The sequence below is a fragment of the Vidua macroura genome, chromosome 4 (assembly GCF_024509145.1).
Source record: "Vidua macroura isolate BioBank_ID:100142 chromosome 4, ASM2450914v1, whole genome shotgun sequence".
Classification (NCBI taxonomy): domain Eukaryota; kingdom Metazoa; phylum Chordata; class Aves; order Passeriformes; family Viduidae; genus Vidua; species Vidua macroura.
In genome coordinates, this window is record NC_071574.1 from 14,338,538 (window position 1) to 14,363,565 (window position 25,028).

At 42.0% G+C, this 25,028-nt stretch overlaps 1 protein-coding gene across 1 annotated transcript in view; it reads right to left on the reverse strand.

The window, feature by feature from the left end:
• FAT4 (FAT atypical cadherin 4) overlaps positions 1–25,028 on the reverse strand; it is a 122,978-nt gene that overhangs the window by 24,699 nt on the left and 73,251 nt on the right. The window contains exons 6-9 of the mRNA XM_053975690.1: positions 24,686–24,860; positions 10,712–10,892; positions 7,138–7,388; positions 484–4,833 (exon numbers count right to left, since the gene is read on the reverse strand). Coding sequence (XP_053831665.1) covers positions 484–4,833; positions 7,138–7,388; positions 10,712–10,892; positions 24,686–24,860 — 4,957 coding nt within the window. The remainder of the gene's footprint in view (positions 1–483; positions 4,834–7,137; positions 7,389–10,711; positions 10,893–24,685; positions 24,861–25,028) is intronic.

Here is a 25,028-nt window from a genome sequence, read left to right on the forward strand (position 1 = left end):
AAGGGACAAAATACAGAACAGCAAGGTTTGACCATTTTGCCTGAATTCTGGTTTTTTCCATATCCTTCATCTGTTTTCTGTCCTGCAAGTAATTTGGGGCAGAGGCTGATTTTCTTGCTTGGCACACTTCTAGTAGACTTGAAATGCTCCCACAATATGCATAACAACAACACGTACAGAAAAATCATACTTAACTATTGGAAATGGTTTCCACACATGAAAAAAATTGAATAGCTCTCGCAAAAATCTTTCTGTTCTAATGCAAATCAGGTAAGTGAGATTTGCCTTGGGAGAGAGCTAAAATAAAATAATATTGCAGGCACCTGGTTATTCTGAGTTTTCACACTATTAATACCTCATTTTGCATGACCTCTTCATCTCTGGGGATGCTTGTATTCAGATAATCTTGGGCTAAGAAGGCACATCTCCACACTCCTGACATCTTTTCTGGACTGTAAGGTATATAGAGGAGTAAAAGCATACCTGTGTACCCGGTTTTACAAACGCAGTTGAAGCTTCCTGGGAAGTTCTGGCAGGCAGCACCATTTTTGCAGGGGTTGGAAAGGCACTCGTTGACATCCCTCTCGCAAGCCATGCCAGTGAAACCCTCAGGGCAGCTGCAGGAGAAGCCCCCCACCAGGTTGTGGCAAGTGCCGTCGTTGTGGCAGGGCGACGGGAGGCACTCGTCGATGTCTGTCTCGCACAGGCTCCCGTCGTACCCCGGCAGGCACCTGCACACGAAGGGCCGCAGCGGCTCGTTGGCCACGATGATGACGGGGACGCTCTCGTGGGTCCTCAGGACGGGGCTCACTGCCAGCCTCCTCAGGCAGCTCCCTCCATTCTGGCAGGGGCTCTGCAGGCACCAGTCGTGGTCCACGGCCTCGACCCGCACCCCGCTCTGGCGGAAGAGGATGTCCTTGATGCTCTCGAAGAAGGTGGCCACGCCGCTGGGGTTCACGTACTGGTTGTTGCCGCGTTTGACGGCCGCCATCAGGAAGGTGTGGTTGCTGTCCTCGTAGAGGCCGTAGAGCTGGATGGCCGTGCCCAGCCCCGTCAGCTGAGAGCTGGCAATGCGCAGGAAGTGTAGGTAGTGGTTGGTCAGGAAGTCGCGCATGCTGTGGGCGCTCAGGCGAAGGAGGACGCTGTTGTCGATGGTGGTGTTGCTGAAGCCCGCAAAGAAGATCCGGACGCTGCTGGTGACGGCTCCGTGTAGCCCGTCATTGCTGAGGACGGCCAGGTCAAACGTGCCATCCGTGGACCTCGCCTGCGAGTGCAGCTCACAGGTGCCCCCGGGAATGCTGAAAAGGCTGGTGACTCCTGAGGTGAGGGAGCACTGGAAGCTGTCTAGCACATCTGGATCTTGTGGCTTTACATTGCCCAACATTCCACCTGGGAAGAGGTTGCCATAATAATGAACAAAGATTTCTACTGTTCTGGGCTGAGACGGGTTGTCATTTTGATCTATTACCTTGATCTGCACAGTTCCTGTGGAAGACATCTGAGGAACACCAGAGTCTCTCGTAATCACCGAGAGATAGAAATCGCTGATTTGCTCCCTGTCAATCTCCCTTGTCGTTGTCAGGACTCCAGCGGTGCTGAGGCTGAAATAGCTGGTGGCAGGGCCAGTGCTGAGCAAGTAATACGTGAAAGGACCTTGGTTGGGAGGGAGATCGGGATCTGATGACTGAAGTGTCATCACCAGAGTTCCCGCACGGTTATTTTCCAGGACTTCTCCTTGGCTAGTGGACAAGGTAGGGCCATTGTCGTTGATGTCTTCCAAAGTTACCACTAGAGAAGCACTTCCTGTCGCAGACGGCATTCCCGAATCGATGGCCAGCACAGAGAGGTTGTAGACAGGTAGCGTTTCTCGATCCAGCTCTGCAGTGACTGTCACCTGTCCCGTCTGTGGGTTGATGGAAAAGGCGCTGTTCTCATTGCCAGACCCGATGAAATAGGAAAACCTGCTCCAGCTGGGGACAGAATCTGAATCAAAGGCACTGACAAATGTGACATGGGTGCCTGGAGGAACACCCTCGCTGATCCGTATATTGTAGGCTCCCAAGGTAAAAACGGGAGGATCGTTGGCATCCAGGATCGTGATATTAACAGTTACTTCATCTATATCTGCGCCACGAATGCTCCCCAAATTTTTTGCAAGGACTTTCAAAGAGATTCGTTCTTCTTCTTCTCTGTCAAGAGGTCCTGAAACGTAGATCTGGCCACTTTTCTCATCTATTTGGAAGCCCTTCTTTCTGCTGTTGCCAAAGATGAGGTAGTGGACTTCTCCATCAACGCCCATATCACGATCACTTGCAAAAACTTCACCTACAACAGTACCTTTGGAGGCTGCCTCTGAAACCTCAAAATAATAAAGTTTGGACACAAAACGGGGCACATATTCATTTGTCCCTTCTAACTGGATGTTGACAGTAGCAAAACTGCACCTCTCTTCATCTGGAACATTAAAAGCCTTTATTGTTAGATGGTAACTCTGCTTTGTTTCATAATCTAAAAATCCCTGGGTGGTGATGGTTCCTGTGTTGGGGTCAATGACAAAGAGGTCACTGTCTGAGGACTGGATGGCATATGCAATCACAGCGTTCGACCCAGAGTCAGCATCAGTGGCGTTTAAACAAATAACAGTTGTCCCACTGGGGGCATTTTCTAGCACGGTGGGAAAGTACTCCTCAGGGCTGAATGCTGGGGAGTTATCATTGACATCAATAACATTAACAGTGACACTGCAGTAGCCTGTTCGGGACACCCATCCTCCATCTGTGGCAGTAACAACCAGCTCGTGCTTTTGGTCTAACTCAAAATCGAGTGGTTTGGCTAGTGTCAGTGTACCAGTGGTTGTATTAATAGCAAAGACTCCAGCTTCATTTCCAGAGGAAATATTGTATCTGATTAATCCGTTCATAGCAGCATCTCTGTCTCGTGCTGAAACTGTCCTGACCACCGTTCCAACAGAGTAGCTCTCCGGGATAGTAATGCTCATGCGGCTCTGGGAAAACTCGGGTGTATGGTAATTTTCTTCTGTCACTACAATTTCAACAGCTACCTCGGATGAGAGTGGGGGATTACCCTTGTCCTTAGCTTTCACTTTAAACAGGAAGTTTTTGTTCAAATCAACCATTAGTGAAGATGACACAGAAATCCAGCCTGTACTCCTGTCCAGTCTGAATTTATTAGTTTTGCTCTCATCAGTGATGAAGTACTCCACTTCAGAATTCAAGCCAAAGTCCTTGTCATCCACCGCAGTAACTTTAATCAAATTTGTGCCAACCCTCACGTTCTTAGTCACAGGAGTGAAGTATTTAGGGGCGAGGAAGAGCGGTGCATTGTCATTGCTATCTACTACATTTATAGTGACGGTGGTCTCACTCACTAACGGGGGACTGCCCCGGTCTGATGATGTCACGATAAAGCTGTGCCTGTTGATGTTGACATTGTTGGAACCACTGGAGTTTTGGTACCTTAAGTACTGCTTGTTGAAAATCTCTCCTGTGGTTGCATTAATGCGGAAGAACTCTGACTGGGATTTTATGAAGTAGAAGACTTGACCATTGGACCCTTCATCTGGATCGGTGGCTGAAACCTGGGTGACCTTTAGCCCAATCCCAGGAAGTTCGGGACACTCCAGGTAATAGGACGGTTTTGTAAATCGTGGGGCATTGTCATTGACATCTGTGACAAATATGGTGACATCTGTGCTCACCGTCCACCCCGAGTCATGCGCAGAGACCCTGATTCTGTAGCGGTCAGTGTCCTCCCTGTTCAGTGGTCTGCTGATGGTGATGTCCCCAGTGCTGGGGTTTATGGTAAACGGGAGACTCGTATCCCTTATGGAGTACCTGCTGACTGCATTCACCCCAATGTCCTCATCTGATGTTGTGACTCGCGTTACTGTAAAACCCAGAGGAGCATTTTCAGGCACGGAAGCACTGAATATCTGTGAAAACCTCGGAGCATTGTCATTTTCATCTAAAATATTAATTATAACTTTGACAGTCGTGCTCTGGAGCGGAGTGCCTTTATCTGAAGCTTTTATGGTTAGCGTGTACTGAGACAGTTTCTCCCTGTCCAAGGGTCGGATACTTCTGATCTCACCAGTGGCTCGATTGATACTGAAACTGTTTTCAGTATTGCCCTCAATTATTTCATAATTTAGCTGTCCATTCAGACCACTGTCTCTGTCGACAGCAGCCACTGTCAGTATCTTCCGTGGGGAGAGGTTCTCCGCTATTTCTGCAATGAATGGATCTTGCTCAAACTCTGGCATGTTATCGTTGACGTCAAGCACCGATACTTCCAATTTCTTGTAGGAGGAAAAGGGGGGAAAACCTGTGTCTCTGGCCTCAATCCATACCACGTATTTCTGCACGGATTCAAAATCTAAAGCCCGCTCAACAGAAAGCTGTCCTGTCACCTGGTCCACCAGGAAGGTGCTGCCCAGGTTACCGCTGGCGATGTAATAAGACAAGGAGCCTCCTCTGGCTGAAGATCCAGAGACGGTGGTGACAAGTGTCCCGACTGCTTGGTTTTCAGGGAATGTGAAGGTCTCCTGCTCCGCCTGAACACGAGGAAATTCAGCTTTGTCCACAAACCTCACAGTGACAGTGGTAGAGTCTATCTTGGGGTACCGGCCGCCATCCCTCACGTGAACAGATATGGTGACTTCGGACTCTCCCACCAGCGGTTTTGCAGCCAGGATTGCCCCCCTTGCTGGATCAATGTGGAATTTCTCGGAGTTCTTCCCCACGAGGGAATAATGGAGCTCGGCATTGGAGCCGGCATCTGCGTCGGTGACAGTCACAGCAAACACGAATGAGCCTGAAATGCAGAACAAAGCTAGGTCAGTCCTTTAATGAATGCACTGACTGATGTGAGAAACATCATGCCAGCCTTTCACTCAGAAGCACATCCTGGAGCAGCATGCTCTTCCTCACACTGCCCTGAAAATGAGCTGCTTTTTTCACAAAACAAGTGAGTTCAGCAAGGGGAAGGTGAGTCTGTGAGCCCACAAGACATGAACGCAGCCAAAAAATATAGAGTTGAAAAACAGGACACTGCATTCAGAGAGATGGACGTACAGATCTCAGTAACTGGGAAACAGACCTGCAGCCCTTTGGAGGCCTAGCATTCTGCTTCTAGAACATTCACGCAATGAAAACCATTAACCCAGTAAGATTGAATGCTATTTTGATTTTCAAAATTACTCTTAGTCTATTTATCCATGGAAAAAACTCCACCCTGGAATTCAAGGACTATTAAGGTTACATAAGTGAACAGGCAGTATCCATGGATATTTACCCTACACCACTGTCCCTTGCAATCCTTTCTCTTCGTATTTCCCAGATGCTGCTTCTTTCTCCCCACTAGCCTCTTATTTCTAATTTTCTAAGAGTATTCCAAGGACAATAACTAAGAGGACTGCATTTTTAAAAGCACATTGGTAAAACAGAAATACAAAACTATTGCACACTAGTACAATAACATGATTACACTCAGATTTTTCAGGTCTTTTGAATTTATGCTTCACAATAAGCTTGACTGTACGTGCACCGTTTGCACTATCCTCTACATTTGAACACTTGCAAGGAGAACCCAGGGAGCTCTTCCTCACCAGACTTTACAGATCTAATGAGTACGTCTTTCAAATTTGACACTGTCCAAACAATTTGCAGAATACTGTTGGTGTTTTACTGTTACTAAAATTTAGAAAATACACAGTTTTGTATAAAAATAATGCTGTTTTCAACCTCTTAAGGGAAAATCATTTAGAGGCAGGAATGACTTTGACAGCATCCCTTAAAACTCTACTTCATGTCACTATTTGTCATCTGCAGTGATTCCTGCAGGGGCAGGAATATTTAGACAAGAACAGTATTCAAACCCCTGTGAGAAATGGGACAGGAAGAAATGAAGATTTTGTGCTTCAGTTATTCAAATTATAATATTAATATTATTACTAGTTCCTCTTTTTAAACTTGATTAAAAAAGTTGTAAATAAGAAAAGTGGATACATCCCTAGGTTTTTGCTAAGTTAAAAACAGAGTAAACATAGCTTAGGTTTCTAGTTATAAGAGATTTCATACTAAAAGCACCCAAAAAGATACTGCCAGAAAACATCAGGTCAACCTATGTGTACTCCTCGTGAAAAGAATTTAAAGAAACACCCCAGAAACAATCAGGCAAAGGCACTAGTCAAATTACACAAAGTTTCACCAAAGCAATTATAAAGCAATTTCATAATGTTATTCTCAAAACAGAGAAGAATTGTAAACAAATTCATTCTTCCATAAAAAGGAGACATATTTACAATTATTTAAAATTAAGAGACAAAATCCAAGACATGGAAATAATATTTTTTTCTGCTAAAAGAAAATTTGTTTTATAAACCATTTATCATGGAATCCTCTCTGTAGACATCACATATCCATGTATGTGTATGTATGTGAAAATATAGAACATGAACTGAACCAGAAATTAACTCCTGTGTTGAGTGAAGTAACTTTAATTTGGGTATAGGCTCCACAAAAGGAAGATGGCTGCTTGATTACTTTTATTTTATTTTACTTCACCACTTGGCTCAAGGAAAGGCAACATAATTAACATTTGACATAGACACGGCATTTTTGGAAGAGGCTGTCAAAATCCTGTTTAGGAATTGCTCGGAGGAGACTTTCAGAAATAATAATAGGACATTGTCTTCCTAACCCTAGCAAAATAGTAACTTTTTTGAGTATGTATACTTTATGTAACTACAGGAACATCATTGAATTTGGATGGGAGGAACCCAACAGAAAAAGCCTGCTAAACAGTGGATGGTAACTTGAGGTTTGTTATTCCTCATTCCCACGCAGCACAAAGATAATACCAGGAAAACAGCTGCAGAGAAGCATTTCTGGTGGCACAGCTTAGCATTTCATTAAGTTGTTGCCCAGAGAAGCCATGAATATGCCCATCCCTGGATGTGTTAAAGGTCAGGTTGAGATGAGACTTTGAGCAACCTGATTTAGTGGAAGATGTCCCTGCCCATGGCAAGTGCATTGCTAGTAGATGATCTTCAAGGTCCCTTCCAACCCAAACTATTCCATGATTCTCTGTTTATGGAAGCACCAGAGATCAGGCTACCTGAAGTGGTGGGCGACGGGACGTGGGTGACGTAGGGGTGGTGCTGGAATTTGGGCGGGTTGTCGTTCACATCGGCCACGGACACGAGCACGCTGGTGGAGCTGGAGAGAGCCCTAGGGAAGCCCCTGTCACTGGCCACCACCACCAGGGTGTAGTTCTCCCTCGCCTCCCGGTCGAGGAGAGCGCTAGTGATGATCTGTCCCGTAGAAGGGTTGATGGTGAATTGTGAATTGCCGCCCATAAGCCTGTAGCTGTTTGAAAGGAAAACCAAGGAATAAAAATTGGAATTGGATTAGTATTTCAAAAGGCAGCCTGCTGCCTTAAGATAATAACCATTTTATATACTCTTCAGACCACCATGCTGATGGGTATCAATACAGACAGATTTTCATCTGACTTTCCATCTGTCTTCACTGTTTGACTTTTTCAAATTTCAAGGCCTGTCATAAATGACATTTCTGGGGATTTCCAAGCATAGCTGTTTAACACAGATTTCCAATACATGAGCTGACTGAGGCTTTGGATATTTGAAGATACCACTGGACATACTCTCAAAACTGCCTACTGGATGCATCCTCTAGAGCTGATGTCCCTGGGCTAATGCATTAACTGTTACTCCATAAGACTGATGTACCTCTTAACAGAACCTGCAGAATATAATTAGAGAAAGTACTGTTTTTTTAAATAAAATGATGACTGCTTTACAAAATAAAATGAACATTTAATATCCATTTTGTTTCCTGATACTTAGTTTTGCTACTCAATCAAGATTTCAATGTGAATTTATAGTAATTCATAGCAAATTAGTAGCAACAGAGCTCTGTGACCAGAGACTAATTGGGACCAGAGTTTGACCCTTGGTAGGTGTGTTTGTGTGTGCACACATCCCTGTGTGATCTGATAAGAACTGACTGTGTGCTTGCTACAGGTGTGTCATAGGGGCTACCTCTGACTTCCTACCACACTGAGTTTGTCCCTTCTCTTGGAATGCTTATCCAGCTTGTGTTCATACAGCATGAATCTCAAAGATGTATTTTTAAAGGTACTTGATTAATATTACCTTTTTAAATAATTCAGATAATGGATTTTTGAGAAAACAATGGAAACAAAATTTGGCTCAAATAAAGAAATCTCATATTCCATATCATAACCCAACACAGATGCGGTTAGCATTGCTTCTCTGCTAGAGTACAGCAGCAGCTTTTCTGAGATATGATTCTATGAAGGACTCAGAATAAAGTGGCTTTAATGAAACAGATTAATATTCCCATCTTCACCTCTTTAAGACCAGAACTGGTTATGACAGCAGTAATAACACAGCCCAGAAGCTGCATTGAGAGGGTTGAGAGCCAGCCTGTGTAATAATTTGTGGCAACTTCTCCTGCTTAGTCATTAATCTCTACAGAACGCCATGAGCATGCTTTAATTGCTTAATTATGATATAATGTGATGGCCATATGCAATTATTCTCCAGCCACAGCAATGTGCACCTAGAATGGAAAGAATGTGCACAAAGCCTAAAGCACCACTTAAATCTCCCTAAACAGCAGCACCAGGCACATTTCATCTGTGATTTGTAGTGATTTAACCCTGAGTGGGGTATTGCAGAGACAGAAACTTTCTCTTCTGTGTTTCCACATCTATGTAGTGGCTCAAATGTTAGCACTGGAAAGATACCATGAATTTTTATTTTTTTTTAAAGGAAGTAATAAAGATATATTACATTTATCATAAGATATTCTGAATTGTATCTGCATATAAACCAACTGTACAGTGTACATGTGTCTCAACATAACTGCAAAAATCCAAACTCAACCCAAAAACAACTAAGCAAAAACCAAAACCTCCTTGAAACTCTAATGGTGGCAAGTGGCGTAAAAGGAATTTGATTTGAACACTTAAAATCTGGCCTTTTGACTCTTATGTCTACTGTCTTCAACAGGACTGCTTAAACATGCATTGCCATTTACAACCCCATCCCCCTCCTTTAATGACTTCACAGGTTATCACCAGATACAAGAGAACAAGAGTTGGCATGTATGGACAGGTGACAGTTTTGCAGAAGTTTCAACGCTTCTTTCACAACGCAGCACATTTTTTGATTTTACGTGAAAATGTTAGCCAAGGATTTTAAATATCCCTATTGGAAACCAAAGGTTTAATTTTGAACAGACTCTAACAAGACAGAAAAGGGGTTCCGAGTGCTCAGCACTTCTGACAAGATGACTGTACATGTTCTGGTCCTTCTGGCTTTCACCAGTTTTGTAATACCAGCCATACTTTAAGATCTACTTTAAATGCTGAATCTGGGCAAGTTCTGTCCAAGAAAAACAAAGTCTGTTCCTGAGCCTAAAGAGTGTAAAACAAAACCTGAAAACAATGTTTTAATAGCTGCTTATGAAGGGAAAAAATATTTTATCAACTAATTCTATGATGCAGTACTGAGAGAGTGACAAAGACTAATGGCAGAGATATTAAAGCAATTTAACCACACTAAAGAAATCCAAGAGCACTCTGATAATTTCTGATTACAGGACGCAATCATTACAGTCATTCATGCTTTGCATGGAATTCTTTTTTTTATAAAGGAGCTTGCCAGAAATAGTTTCTTAGACTATAAGTGAACAGAATTAAAAGCTTGATTGCTTCACAATTTAATAAATGGTAATTTTGGATGATTTTCAAATATCTAAAGATGTCTAAATGTCAAGCTTCTATTTTTGGCTTGTAGCTAGTTGGAAAGAAAATATTTCAGTATTTAATAGACAGTGTTTTGCCATAACATAGTTCTGTTTTATTTTACTTCCATTAAAAAAGGTGATACAATGGTATTCTTATGCTCTTCGAAGGAGGAACTGAGGTGAGCTAACAAAGGTAAATAAGGAAGCTACTTTTATATCCTGCTTTGTGAGTTTAGAAACAGTGATGTTTGCAGCCACAATAGTTAAATGTGCTAAGATTAAGAACTATATAAATTTGCTTTACATTCCATTCGCAATGTATCAGTCCTCAGTGGATAATCTTCAGCTTGTCACTGCCACTCAGCATCTTCATTACTTTTGTCTGTGGAACTGGGAATGACCAGTGTTCAGCTCAGTGCCCAGTTAAGTTCCATCAACTGAGCCCTGGGCAAAACTGCCACATTCCAACTTTTACTGGTTTTCTGAATGGAACAAGCTTTATGATTTACCTTGGGTAATTTTCATGCTAAACTGAAGACATTAATTGACCAAAACTTTACTCAAGGAGCACATTTGCTTTCACTGAAAATTGCTCACTACATGAAAAGGTGTGAATGCAGCAGCAAGGTCGGTAGTGGGTGCAGGTACAAATGAAACTAGTTTGCTTTTCACTCAGTAAAAAATTATCCACAACTCTATTTGTCCTCAATACAACTCTAAAAGCCTATAAACAACAAAAAGACAGATTTGCCCACGTAATTTAGTTACACATGTAAAGCTGTGCTATTTTTGTCTTACAGCTTTAGGGCACGCTGGTGATGGACACTGGGGAAAAAGAAATCTTCAGGCAAGATATGAGGCAGTATTACACAGAGCAACAGTAATCGACCTACCTAATAACAGCATTTGTAGAAGCATCAGCGTCCGAGGAGTTTACGAGCAAAATATCTGTCCCCGTGGGAGCATCCTCCGGAACAGTGGCAAAATACATGTTAAAGGCAAATGTGGGGACGTTGTCATTGACATCATCCACTGTGACAGCAATGGTTCCAGTGCCAGTGAGGGCAGGAGATCCTGCGGGAAAGGGGGGATACAAAGTGCTAGAGGTTACAAATACCAGCATGCTAATCGGAGGTCTGCCAGCCCTGATTTAGAGCGGAGAGCTTGAGCATGTCACAGTTCATACAGCAAGAAAGCCAGCTCAACACAGAGGACAGGGTCAGGTTTGTTTCAAAGTCATCTTGACATAAAGTACAAGTTGTGAATGACAAAAAAAAAAAAGTTATTATTTTTCTTGCTCCATCTAATTCCAGAAATATTTTGTAATACAAACCCAGTGGAAAAAGATGGTCTTGGAACTGCTCAGAAAGCCTTCCTGTAACAATTAGGACCAATTTGAAGATGTGATTGACTTTCCTATTTCTCAGCGAGAAGACCTTCAAAGGTGGCACGCTGACAGACGTGAAGACTCCAGCCCTCAATTTATTCACCCGCAGAACAAATAGAGTGGAAACAGTGGCAAAACCCAGCTTTCCGCATGGCTTTTCCACTGCCGGTCGCACCCCTGACCTGGGGAGACCTGGGAGGGGGCGAGAAGGTTGCAATGAGTCTCCAGCCCTGTTCAGACTCATTCTCTCCATAGAGGCAAACATCTATAGCAGCAAATAATGCTCGCTCCAATGGGATACTGGTTTATGGGAAATCAGACTGAACTTATTTAACCCAGGGCTTTCATCTTCCTTGTTATTCTAAACTTAACTCTGATGAGCAGCAAGGACCATGAAATAGCATGTTTATTCATGTGCAATCTCAGTATTTGTCCTCTTAAGCTTTTCCTTCATCAAATCCAAAAAAAGACAATAAAGATTTTTACAAGTTCATGTTAGTTTTGTCAGTCCATTCATTACACTTCTTTCCAGCCAAGAAACAGGAAGACATCTTCTGCTAACCAAATTCTTCCTCTGGAGAAAAGGGATCGTTTCTTTCTTTGAATACATAGAAGAAGCAAAAAGTGATAGCAGAGCATGAAACACTTAAGTTATGGCTGCTTTTACTCAAAAGACAGATGATGACCATGCCTCTTCTACCCAAGATTGCATTGCTTTCCCCTTCCATCTCAGATACACCAATTCAGCATTTGCTGGACTGGGATAAAGCAAGGATAATGAAATGCTTTGAGCTAGAGAGTGGTGGAGTCCTTGCCGCAAGGCAGGCATATTACACGGAGCTGTCACTTGATGGAACGCAGGCCACCCCCTGTGACCGCCCCAGCCCTTCCAGCCCGGCAGATGATTGGGTCACTGCTATCCAAGGTTATTGCTGGAGCTCAACCTCGGGGCTGGGAAGGAGGCAAGCTCTGCTCTTGGGTCTCATCTGCTCCTGGCAAGGGCTCCAAACACAAAGCTCTTACATAAAAGGAGAAATAACAACCCATTTTCCCACATGTTAACCCTTGAAGGCTGAAGAAGCGAGGCAGGAAGAAGCTGGGAGCAGCCTCAGCACGGGAAGGAGGAATTTCCACCACAAAATACATTGCAGTAGTGTGGTTTAATGCCCAAATGGGCTGAATGACAGAGCTTCCAATTGAAAGGTGTTATAAATCTCGCAAGGCTGGGTTTGGAGGCTGCTGATCAGAGGGGAAGGATCACAACGCCGAGGAAAGAACATGCAAGCCAAGGAGTGTAGATTTCACATCACACAATAGAGGCCTTTCTCTGCTCTGGTCTGAGGTAATTCACTCTGCCAATTAATATGCTTCCAGCCAGGAAGGTTACATTAAAGCAGTAAGTCTGACTCATTTTTTAGCCTTTTTTTTTTTTTTACCTCATGATCTTGTCATTTAGCCAAACACATATAGATAGAAAAGCCTGCAAAAGTGTTCTTGATTGCTGAAATATTGCCTGTGAAGTGTTTATTATTACTGCATTAAACGAAAGAGAGTCCTCAGCAGCGTTTGCTGTGTGTGTCATCAAGCTCTGGCCTTCCAAGCACATTTTATTGACATTCATCTCGCAGCTAATGAAATGAAAGGTTGAAAGTTGTAAAGTTTCACAGCTGATTAAACAATTTATATATAATTCAGAAATTAATCTTGGGTAAGTCACATTCAAAGAGCATCAGTAATGCACTTCAGCCTGGAAACGAAAGCTAACTCACAGCTAAAACCTGAAACTCGCTGTTTCAAATGTATTGGCTAAGACAAAGCCAAGGCCAAAAAATTCACACCGTGGGTTTAGTCACAAAAATGAACAGAGGTGGCAGTGCCTTTAGATCCCAACCTTTGCCTCATGCCCCAATCCCTTATTCTCCAATTCCCCTTCCTCCCTGGAAGTGTCTACGAGGCACCATGCAACGCAGTATGGGCTCATTTGTGTCAGCCTCAGGGAAGGGACTTTACCAGCCAAGGCTGAGCACCACACCAACAAAATTAGCTGGGGTAACATAAGTAACCCAGACCTCATCAACATTTGCTTGTGGCTGCAGAGTGCTCACAGAGACATCCCAGAAGTCCCATATTAATTCAGCTGTTTGTAACATCCCAAGTCACTGCTCCTCAGCTCTAAACCCCAAACCTTTCTCATCTTACTTGGATGGAAAAACTCACATATTTACATTGGTTTCCTGTCTGTGTAGTTATCCAGTTATGTTTTTTTTTTCCTTTAAGTAAAATATCACGTCCACAAATTTACTCCTTTATTCTATTACACTGAAAGACAAAGTTGCAATTTCACAGAGAGTCCTCAAAGCTTTTACTCAGTCGAAATTAAATGACTAGCTCACATTTCTGCAGTTACTGAGAAATATAAGAAGAGGAAATTACAAATGAAGTAATTTCATATGGAAAAGAAATAGCTTGGGGCCAAATTCTACCGTCCTCAGTGAACTTCCAGTGAAAGCTGTGCTTGCATAAGGACCACAGAATTTGGCCCTTGGTAATAAGCAGGTTTCATAAAATGTACATGTCATATTTGTGGTGAGAGAAGTAGTTTCCACGGTCAGGCTGAGTTCCCAGATTTCTTAGTTTTGCTTCAATAGCAAATGTTCCCCAAGTCAGTTAATTCTTATTATGGTAGAGCATCACCCCTATTTTAATATTTTGCATAAACAACTGCAGTAACTTTAGTGTAAATTCTGCAATATTAGCCAAACACACAAGATGACCCCAAACCATTCTTAATAAACCAGACATGTTACAACCTATCTAAAATTGCTGTACACAGCCACACAAGCCTCTGAGTACTTTTAAAAACAGCCCTGAGGGCTAAAGCCACAAAGAAACATACACTTTTCCCTTAGTGAACTTGCATTAAAAATTTCTATGATTTTTCATGATAGCCTGAACTGTTTTTCAGCAGAAGCAGCAAGTATTTCTTTGTGAGACACTTCTCATTTAGAGCATTTCTCTAGTGTTATACAACTAGTAGGTTTTTTTCCCAAATCCAAAAATACTACATCCCACAGTCTTAGGACATCCAAGTTGGAAAAAAAGTTTTCTAGAAAGATGGAGGAGTGAAGGAACCAAATGATGAATAATGAAAAAACATAAAATTGACTATGTGAATTAAATGGGAGAGATTGAATTGTCTGTTTCCGTTCAGTGAGTATCAAATTTTTAAAATTTATAAGATGGTGCCATTCATATATTATTGTCATTATAATTGTGAATTTCCCATCTCTGTGTGCTGAGGTCTGCTTCTGTGAACTGCACAGTTTATTTCCTAGGTGGCAGCTGTACATATACACTAAGCAGACAGTCCCACAAATGTCCACACACGTCATTGTTGAAATAGAGATTAACCTGGGATAGTGTCAAAATAATAATGCTGAGTTCAGGGGGAAAATTGCTTCCCACGGATGTTCTTCCAAAAATTTCAGCTTTTTTGCTTACATCTGCAAGTAAACATGTGTCTGGGGATGAAGAGAAGGAGCAGACCTTGAGAGCCTGTGGTGGAGGATGAGTTACAGAGAGAGGTTATGAGAGGCCACCTTGGGCTGGGACAGCATTGGGCTGTGGCTCCGCTTTCTGCATGGGACACTGGGTGAAGTGACATGAAGAAACAGCCATGGGGAATGCGGGTCAGGCAGGCAGCAGCATGGGACAGGATGTCTCTTGTCCCAGCAAGATGGGACTGGAACTGGCAAAGAGCTATGAGCAGGTTTTCTGCTCCATTCACCCATGCTTGCTTGAGGCTGATCATCACAAAGAATATGATTATATTCATAATTTTTTTACTCTAAAAGTCGTAACAAATGCTTTCAATTTTCTGCTCTCCCTGTCCAGGAGAGATGGGATGAAAAATATTGGCTCTGTGCAGTAATTCAAGTAAAAGAAAGGAAACGGAATGCAGGAAGGTGACAGTGGGGAGAAATACCATTTAACCTGACAATCTCTGCTTTTCAAATGCTGGATGACCAGCAAAGAGAGGTCAATACATCTTTCTGGATGAACTCATCATAAGCCACTCACTGCCCTCACTTGTGCTGATGCTTCAAAGACACAAAGTGCACAAGGGATGCACCTAAAGATTGCTGTCACTTTTGCCTTGGTCTATATCCATGCACTCTTGGAAGAAGGGAGCATCATGTCCCTTGTCCTGGGGAATGGGGAAGGTGAGCTGTTTGGGCTCCCTGGAATCCCCCAGCATGTGGCAGAATCAGCTCTCCACACCACATCTGGGTGGACTAGGGAATCTGAGCACCTAGTGCACTGGAGCAGCAAGAAAAAGCCATGAAAGGAAACTTGCAAAGGCATTTAGGTTCTTCAAGAAAGCTCAGAAAAAGATGATGCTATTGGAAATTATCTCGGCTGCGTGGTGCTGTTTGGCTCACAGAAAAAATTAGAAATAGGAGAATGTGTCCAGCACACCATCCACGTATTGTTTGAAGCCTTAATGGTTTCTAAGTTCTGTCTGCACCATGCTTAGCACAGCAGATAGTAAAACCATCATTCCTTTCAGAAACCAGAAACTCAGAAGTTTTTGCCAGCATTAAAATATCAAAATCACGTGCTAGAAAACTAACAATAAACTTAAGCAAAAAACTCAGATATGTTTCACTAAAATAAAAAACCAACTAAAATTAAATAAAATGAATTTAAATGACTAATCAAGACTCATCCTGCAAGCAGTTTACCATGTTTTGTGGTAAATTAAACACATCATTATCCTGAAAATTGGAAAGCGATTTAACAGAAATGGAATTTTTGCCTCAGTGAAATGTGTTGCTTTGCAACAAAGCGGATTTCACTTCTCCAGTCAAACACTCAGTGAATGAGTCCCAGGACTAGGAGTTGCATGTGTTATCACAGAGAATTAACTTTTTCACCCAAGTAAACAAGGCCTTTCTCACAATAAAGTGGCCAATCTTTCCAAATGCATTTAAATGCAGACAGAGCGTGCTAAGCCTCACTCAGCTGGTGAGTTTTAAAATAAATAAAGAGCTAGATTAAGTGCAAATGCAACTAGCCTGCATTACACTTTGCATTTCTAGTGCACATGAGGCTTGGTTTGGAACATGTATGACTTTAACTAATTTCCTATGAACACAGAAGAAACTCCATCTGTGAAATGAGAAAAAGTAGTCCGTTCTACAAGATTGCACCACAAATATTTATCCTGGCTGGGTATGTTCACTGTGCTTTGCTTTCTTCTTACTCAATTTTTCACCACAGGCTGTCATGCTAAGTCTTAAAAAAATCTGGTGAACCTAGATTATTTTGAGACAAAAGCTGAAATAAGTGGCTAATAAAAGATATTAAAAAGTTAGAAGCAATCTGTACTCTCAATCAGTTCAGTAGATGACTGAATGAGACATGCAGGAAACTCAGATTTTCAAAATTTCTGAGTGTGTCAAATTTGAGTTGATCTCATAGTTAGGTACAAAGCAGTAGTTGATCCCAAAGCTGATTTAATAGAACTTGAACTTCAAAAACCAAGGGAATAGATTGATAGTTGGGACAGATCTGTACTTTTGCAAGGATTATCTAACAAGAAAAAAACCCAGGGACTTTCTGTCCTACATCAGGTATTAGAAAAGTCAATATCAACCCCCATCTAGCAGCCTAAATAAGCTGGGAGCAAATAGAACTAAATCTGAGTACATAAAAAGTGAAAACAAAATAATAAATTATTCACTAGACCAGAGTCCGACCTTGTTCAAGCAACAACACGTCCAGCCACACTGAGGCCAGTGCATGTGCATGAACACAGATACTCACACCTGTTTTGAGAGTGCAAAAGAAAACTTTGTCCCAAAACAGTGATACACAATGGGATCTCTCATCTGGTCTTATCCACATAGGTTTTAGATTTGGATACCAAAATTCCTGACTGACTGCATCCTATGAATTCATTGAGCTTTGGATCTCAGGACAGGGGCAACATCATGTCACAATAGATGTAATATGCTGTTGAAACAACAGGACTTGCAGGCACACAGAGAGGCAATTTTAAGGCCTCTGGTATATATACACATTTCCCTATCCCTTTTTCTTCCTCTGATCAGGAGCAGTTTCCTGCAGCTGTTAACCCAGAGAGGTAAAAAAAAAAAAAAAAAAGGAGCATTGTTACAGACCTACAGGAACACAGACACAGACTGAGAACAAAACCCATGCAATACAGAAAAAGTATAACATATATTTAGCACAGCTTCAAGATGTTCAACAATCTCACACGTACATACTGCACGTTTCTTAGCCAGAAATGCATTTTCCAGAGCAAGAAGTTGCCTTCTACCAAATATTTCAAAACAAGAACAATTAAGGAAAATGCTGAACTTAATGTTCATAAAAATCATGGCACATGACAGGTCGTAAGGGTGCAAGGAAGAAATTGTTCCCTGCGAGGCTGGCAGGGCGCTGGCACAGGTTGCCCAGGGAAAGTTGTGGCTGCCCCATCCCTGGAAGTGTCCCAGGCCAGTTTGGATGGGGCTTGGAGTGACCTGGAAGGTGCCCCTGACTGTGAAAGAAGGTTGGAATTCAATGAGACTTAAGGTCCCTACAGTCCAAAATCATTTTATGACCTCCCTGTGCCTGCAAAAAGCACGTGGTGCTGGAAGAGCGGGCATGGCCATGTGCACCACCCAGGGCCTCTGGTGACAGAAGTGAGACTGAAAGAAAGTGGAACTGCAACTTACAAGAAAGGCAAAGCCATTAAAAAATATATTTTCTTAAACCCACCAAATTATTCCTCCTTGTTTTAAGTTATTGCTGTAAACAGAAAAAACAGAGAAGCTGGCTCCTGCAGGGACTGCTGACTAAGGCAATTTTTGATGGCTTGTGACTCCTGAATATCCCACAGCGAAATTCCTGTAATGCACAATTTTGAATTATGCTTTAAAAACACCCTGTATAAATAGAGAAGATTAACCAGCAGGCTAAGTGTTCAGGCCATATGTGCATGCTTTACTTGTTTTATCCTTGCAATTAAGGCTTCCTGAAATTGTAGCTTTGTATTTGAAGATTGAGCTAGCAGACTTACAATTTATAAGGTGTAATGTTTAATTTAAAAAACGGTTTAAGATCACCAAAGCTGGAAAAAGCTTAGTATTTCTCAAAGGCTGATAAACTGCTTAACAACTACTCTAAGTATTCTTCTGCAAAACAGATTACATTCAGAGATCTCATTAGCAGATATGAAATAGAATTTCACAGGCAATGTAAGCAGAAGAACAACTGAAAATTAAGTTTGATGCAGAAGTTCCAAATTAATCAGAGCAAGATGGATGAATGAAGAGGTAAGGAAAGAAGTGTAACGGCTTGCAAACTGAAAAGCAGACAATTCTTTCTAACTTGAAAATTTTTAAATATTGAGCATTATATTCTAGCTTGCTTTCCAGTTTAAATAAATGAACCTGAATTTTTTTAAGAGATATACCTGCTTTTTTCCCCTTTAAACTAGTTTGAGTTGGTTTGAAAATGAAGTGCTATGCATTATTTTAATCTGAGTGAAAATTTTTCATTGTTTTCACAGATATTTCAGCTTGAGATGGCCAGCCTGAGCCTAATTGCCAGCCTGAATGTAAATTTCTCCTGCAACCCACCCCAGAGGAATTTATATACTTGGATTTAGGCCAGAGACACTTGCTGGACAATGTAGAAAACAGTGATCTAATAATGAAGTTTTAAGTACAAAAAGAGGACTAAATGCTTCAAGTGGCATCCGGGGGCTGTATTGTGAATCTCATGGGGCTCTTCTCTGAGGGCATGGGCTAAAGCCCTCATTTCCTTTGGGGAGGAAACATGTCACATCCCACAGACACTGACATGCTCTCTTCCCTGACAATAACTCCTCAAGGGATATCGGACTGACTCTGCCACAAACACTCTTCCTTAAAATAGCTTTTGGAGCTTTTGTCTTCTAGAAGAAAATGTCAAAATGCTAACAGTTTCTAGGCTCTGTGATAGGGCAAGACCCTGCTATTAGACTGCCGCAACCACAAAATGCCACTCTCGATTCTCTTGTCTCCTGGTTTTAGATGATGGTAAGACAATATGAACACTATGAACTCATTGATGAGTGTCACCATCTCAGTTCTCCTGAGGTGCCATTTAGAAACAAATTAAAAAATCAGGCGGAACTACTGCAGCAACAGTTTTAGTACCAGTATAAAAAGAGCAAAAATAATAAAACCAGTGAAATAGAAAACCACTAAAACTAGACTAGAGCAGACAGCATTGACACAAGGAAGAGCTTCCATTAATACAAGGAAATAAATGGAGCTGGGACAGAACCCAAAATTCATTTTGAAACAGCTCTGCCATAAAACAAGACCACCAAAGAGAGCAATTCTTCTGTCAACTTCTAGGCACCAACGTGAGCAGACATCAGCTTCATTTAGCTCACCAAAGCTTCAGCAATGGCTGTCTTTAGACATTGCACAACGAACCTGGCAAACAGGACATCTCTAGCTGAAATAAGTGAGTTGCTTGTTTGTTTTGACAGCACAAAAAATCTAAAACAGCTAAATTTATTCTAAAAATAATATCTTTTTACACTGCAGACTCCATGTTAGGTAGAAATACAGTGTCTGCTAAGGTAACAGGATGAATACAAATGTCTTTAAGCCTAGCCACTTAAATCTCACTTAGTGTTGTATCTTAAGACTTTCCCAACATTATTAGAAAATACAGCTGTCCTTCTGTTGTTGGGAAATATCTTGAAATGTGTTAAAAAACCAACACAACTGCGCTGTCATCTTTCATTTGATTTTAGGATTGAAGGGAACCAAAAGCCTAGCTCAGAAGAGAATTCCTGAGAAGGATATAATCTCTCTGCTTGGTCGCCCTCCTACATTCTTGAAGGAAAGAATGCATAAGTCGGGGACCAACATTTCCTAAAGAAAAAACATATGGTTGTTTTTCATCCAGGCCAGGGATGTATACAAAGAACAGCTAACTAAATATAATAACCAGTTCACTGATTCATTTATTTCAGGACTATTTATCTAAATCAGTAAATAGATTATTTAAGAAAAGAAAATACCCCCCCCCCCCCAAAACACAGGAACACAGCTTCTAATTAGAAACATCATTATTTGAGTTTGGTTTTATTGTGGCAATGTGCCATTCTGACCAACCCAATCAAGAGATGGTGGCTGCGGTTTATTTAAACAGTAGTGAGCAGTGAGCAGTGCACAGCAGTGAGCAGGTTTCCAGATGTGCAACTCCACTTCCCTGCAATCAATAAATAAAAGGAAGAGGACTGTTGGAATGCTAACATTTGTCCAGAAAATTGCTCAAAGAGTTAAAGACACGGATGATAAAAGCAGCTGCACCAGTTCTTGTCATGCTGCCAGAGTTGAATGTTTACCTAGTGCTGCATCCCCACCAGATGAGGTGGAAAAAAAAAAAAAAAAAAAAAAAAAAAGCAGAAAGTCTCTTTTCCCAACCATTTTGCCATGAAGAAAGGTATAGCAAAGCAGAACAGATTTAAGTGGTAGAAGCACACCCGTGAAGACACATTCAAATAGTTGTGTGTAGGTTTCTTGGCGTTTATGTTAGCAGACATTCTGGGGCAGCATCTGCAATCTAAACACCATCCTGTTATTCCACAGTCCATCACTTTGCCTGTTGCTGTATTTATAATTCCTGCACTCTGGTCTTACAACTTGCGCTGCAAGAGGGTCTCTAAATTGGGATGGCTGAGCTTCAGGGTTGAATTATGTTTTATTTCTCAACCAAAGCCACAGGTGTACAGCTCTGGAAGATGCTGAATGCTCCCAGTGATGGATGCTCTGTGTGTCCTCATAAATCCCCCCTGCCTAGAGCGGCAGCCGAGTATCCAAGGCCCAGCCACAGTGAAAGCATGGTGGAAGTGCAGAAGTGAGGGAAGAGTGATGATAAACCAAGGCAGGAATCAAAACCCTTTGTGCAGCCTGCCTTGTGGAAACTGAGCACGAGGCAGGCTGCATGGACACAAATCACTGAGCCGAGCGCCAGAAGTCATTTTGCCCGTCCTTTCCCTCCCCCAGTGCGCAGGGAAGACTCTCCACCGTCCTGTGATCCACCCTGAGGACCGGGTGGAGGATTAGCAGCCAAGGCCAAGGAATAGTTGAGCCAGAGCCAGGACAATGCATCTATTATGACTGACTTCCCTGGGCCTGAGGGGAGCCCTTGCTTGGGAAAGCACTTCTTCAACAATTGCCCGGATTTCCATTGCTGGGGCACGTGGTTCCACCGGCAGTCCCCCACCTGACCTGTCCCCAGTGCTTATGAGCAGCTCAGCTCTTCATAACTCACAAGTCTTCTCACATGCCCAGGACTAAGATCTGGGCTCTGGGAGAGCACGCCTGTGTGCAGTGAAAGAGCACAGAGATCCCTGAGGGCACAGGCACTGTATCCTATACAGCCCCGCTGGCTCCACACTTTACCACATCCTAATCCTTCCCTTGCTGTTATACTTAGCGTACCTGCTGCCAAAACATGCTGTAAATCTATAAAGGTGCATTGGATGGACACCTCGAGATAAAGATAATGAAAAATTACAAGTCATCCTTCTTCCAGCAACTTCCCTTACACAGGCTAAGGTAACACAGCAAGAATCCACAGTCACAATTTGATTAAGTGAAAATAAACATAAGAAAAGCAAGAAATCCTTGATTATGGATAAGGAGACCAGGAAGACAGCCAAAACTAAGCTGGGAATCCATTAGTTCTTATGTCTAATGGTGCTTCTAAGTATGTATTGTGTCTGCTTCCTGAGAAGAACAGGAAGAGTTGGCGTAGACTTCTTTAGGAGCAGGATATCATCTCTGAATGCTTTCAACCAGTCAGTGCAGCCTATAAAAAACTGAGATGCAGACCCTAAGAAAAATGAGAAGAGGGCTGGACAGACAGTATTTTGCTCTTGATGGACTTTTCCTGAGTTAACTGCATCTGGATGTGTACCATGATTTTTATCTGTAAAAAAAACCCCAAACCTTAAATCTGATGCACCATATATGGCAAGACTGTTCTTTGGGCTGTTAAAGACTACTTGAAAGACTGTTTGTTACAGCTAATAAAAGCCAACCTCAAAGTGCAAAGGATAATACCTTTTTCTTGATTCATTCTCAAATATAATATGGATGTGGAAAATTTCAGTCAAGTCTGCTTTTTTCAACACTTTGTGACGCACAGCTTCCCTACCTGTTTTGCAGAAGTATTTCTGGATGAATGGTCTGTATGCAAAATCCTTCTTAATAAGAATTATCAAACAAACACAAAGTAAGAGACTCAGTAGGAATGGTTATGTTAGGCAAAGAGCTGGACGTGCCTGTGAGAGTTTCTTTTATAAACATTTAGCAGCTGCTCAAGAACATAAATACTCCAAATGCTTTTATTATTCATTTCAAGACTATGTCAGTCCCATCTTTTTTGCTGGTATGGCAGGAAATACACCATTCAATGAAACAAGCACTGACTAGCAGCCAGTGTGGTACCACCTGGATATTTACTATGCCTATGGTTCTCATCCCACTTGCTTGAAATCAAGTTTTGCCACTGACTTCTACTGAAGACGTCTACTTTCCTGTGATGTTTCAGATAAATCATGACTAGCATAATTTTCAATGTATTCTTTGCTGGTATGAATTCAGAACAAGTCTTCAGTGTAACCAGAAGACGATAGCTAATGTTATTCACCAGCCTGGTTGAAAACTATCCCAAATCACACCAGCTGTGGATTAGTCAGGTTGTAAACTGAAGCACAGTAGAGCAGTTACACTTAGCTTGAAGTTACTCCTGAACAGCTGCTGCTGAACACACTTGCTAGTACATTTTAACACTGGCAGGAGGGCATGGGAACTTGTGAGTTAGCTTTACAAGAACATAGCAAATTTAAAAAGGAAGTTTCAAACAGTGTTTAATCAGTGCAATATCTACATGTTTAAACACAGAAACTCATAAAACATGCTGCTGTTTTTGTCAGCTACTTATGGCAAAGGTCCCATGCACACTTCGTGTATTAACGTCTCCCTAGATTACCTGAAACTCGGAGATCTCCCAACACAAGTAAATATTTTCCTTTGCGACTGCTGGATTTAACTGTTGGTTAAATCTCCTGGATTGTGTGGGGTTTTTAGGAACCAGAGTCCAGGTAAAGCCTCTGCTCTGGTCAAACTCTTGGCTTACACACAGTGCTAGGTGAGGGGTACAGCTGAGTTCTGCTCCCCTCCCTCTTCCAAGAAGGACAATAATTGTTGGCTGCATGATACCACTTTTATCAGTTCAGTCTTTAGGTGTTTTGTTCTGTACAGCCCTCATTGACTTCCGCCAGCTTGGACTGAGGGACCAAAGCGACATCAAGACAAATCCAGCCTCGGCTTCTGAAGGAACATGAGGACATTCAAGCCCAAGTGAGTCCAAGTCACAAGTGAGCAATTTGAAGCTACAGAGTAATAGAAAGCCAGTCTAAAAATCATAAAGCACATAGTTATCTCTAGCCAAAGAACAAGACAAATGATACCTCAAGTCTTAAAATTGTGTTTTTCATCTTCGACTGTGCTCAGACTGTGGAATACCTGAGCACTGCTGCAATAGGAAAATATAAGCCATAGCTGTTGTCACTGGCACAAGATACTGCACACAGCATGGCAGAAAACAAAACTGTATTCACTTGTCAACAAGTCGGCTTTGCTTCTATTTTTACTGCTAGAAAGTAGGAACAAGTTCTGCAGTAAATTAAATCCATCAAACCATGGGAGACCAGAGATCAGTCCAAAGTATGAAGCAGGATGTCTTTGTTAATAATACTCACACCAAAATCTGAAACCAAAATTCTGGGCTTGGACACCTCAAGTGAAACTGTAATTAATCTTCATAACAAGACTTCACGTCCTGTTTTAAATGAAAGAACTTGGAATACATTTGGTGTTGTGGTGCAAAGATATGACTGGATGCTGAGCAAAGCAGAATATTAAAATACTAAAATGCAAATTCTTATTTCTTTTCAGGGCTAAGATTTCAGTAAGATTAACTGAGTAGTCCATAGCTGTTTTCTGGCCACTGATGTGACCTCTGCACATTTATGATGCCAACATTATACAGGGTTCTATTGCCTTTTGAATAGGTTTTTTGTAAACATGCATGAAGTTCTTATTACTTTGGTAGGACCACTTATTACTGCAGGGCAAAAATCCACCTACCTAAATCTGTAGTGAGCACTACCAACAGCAGACAACTGGACATAGGAATAAAATCCTGATTTCCAGAAACCAAATTCCCTTTGACATCAGATAAGCCCAGCTCTCCCCACAGAGATCTCCGTTCAACACAACTACCCAATCTCCATCCACTAAAGTTTCAGACCGCCACAAAAACATTTGTTTTCTGTCCAGAATGTGATGTTTCCCACAGAAGCTCAGAAGAAGAAATGTTCTGGTTGCCTCACCTGCGTCAGCAGCTGTGACCAGCAGCCGGTACTGCTCCTTGGCCTCCCGGTCCAGGCTCCGCACCAGGTGCAGCTCCCCACTGCCCGAGAGGGTGAAGGCTCCCTCCTCATCGCCAGCCACCAGCATGTAGGTCAGCTTGCTGTTCAGCCCTTGGTCATCGTCCCTTGCTACAACCTACACAAGCAGTGCAAACAGGACAGATATCAAAGACTGTAAAATTATATCAGGATAGAGGAAGCATTCTCTATTATAATAATCCAAATTAATGGGTTGAATTAATGCAAATGCTACAAGCATAAATTAGCTGTAATTGAACAAAGAAAATATTTAACGCAGTGGTGG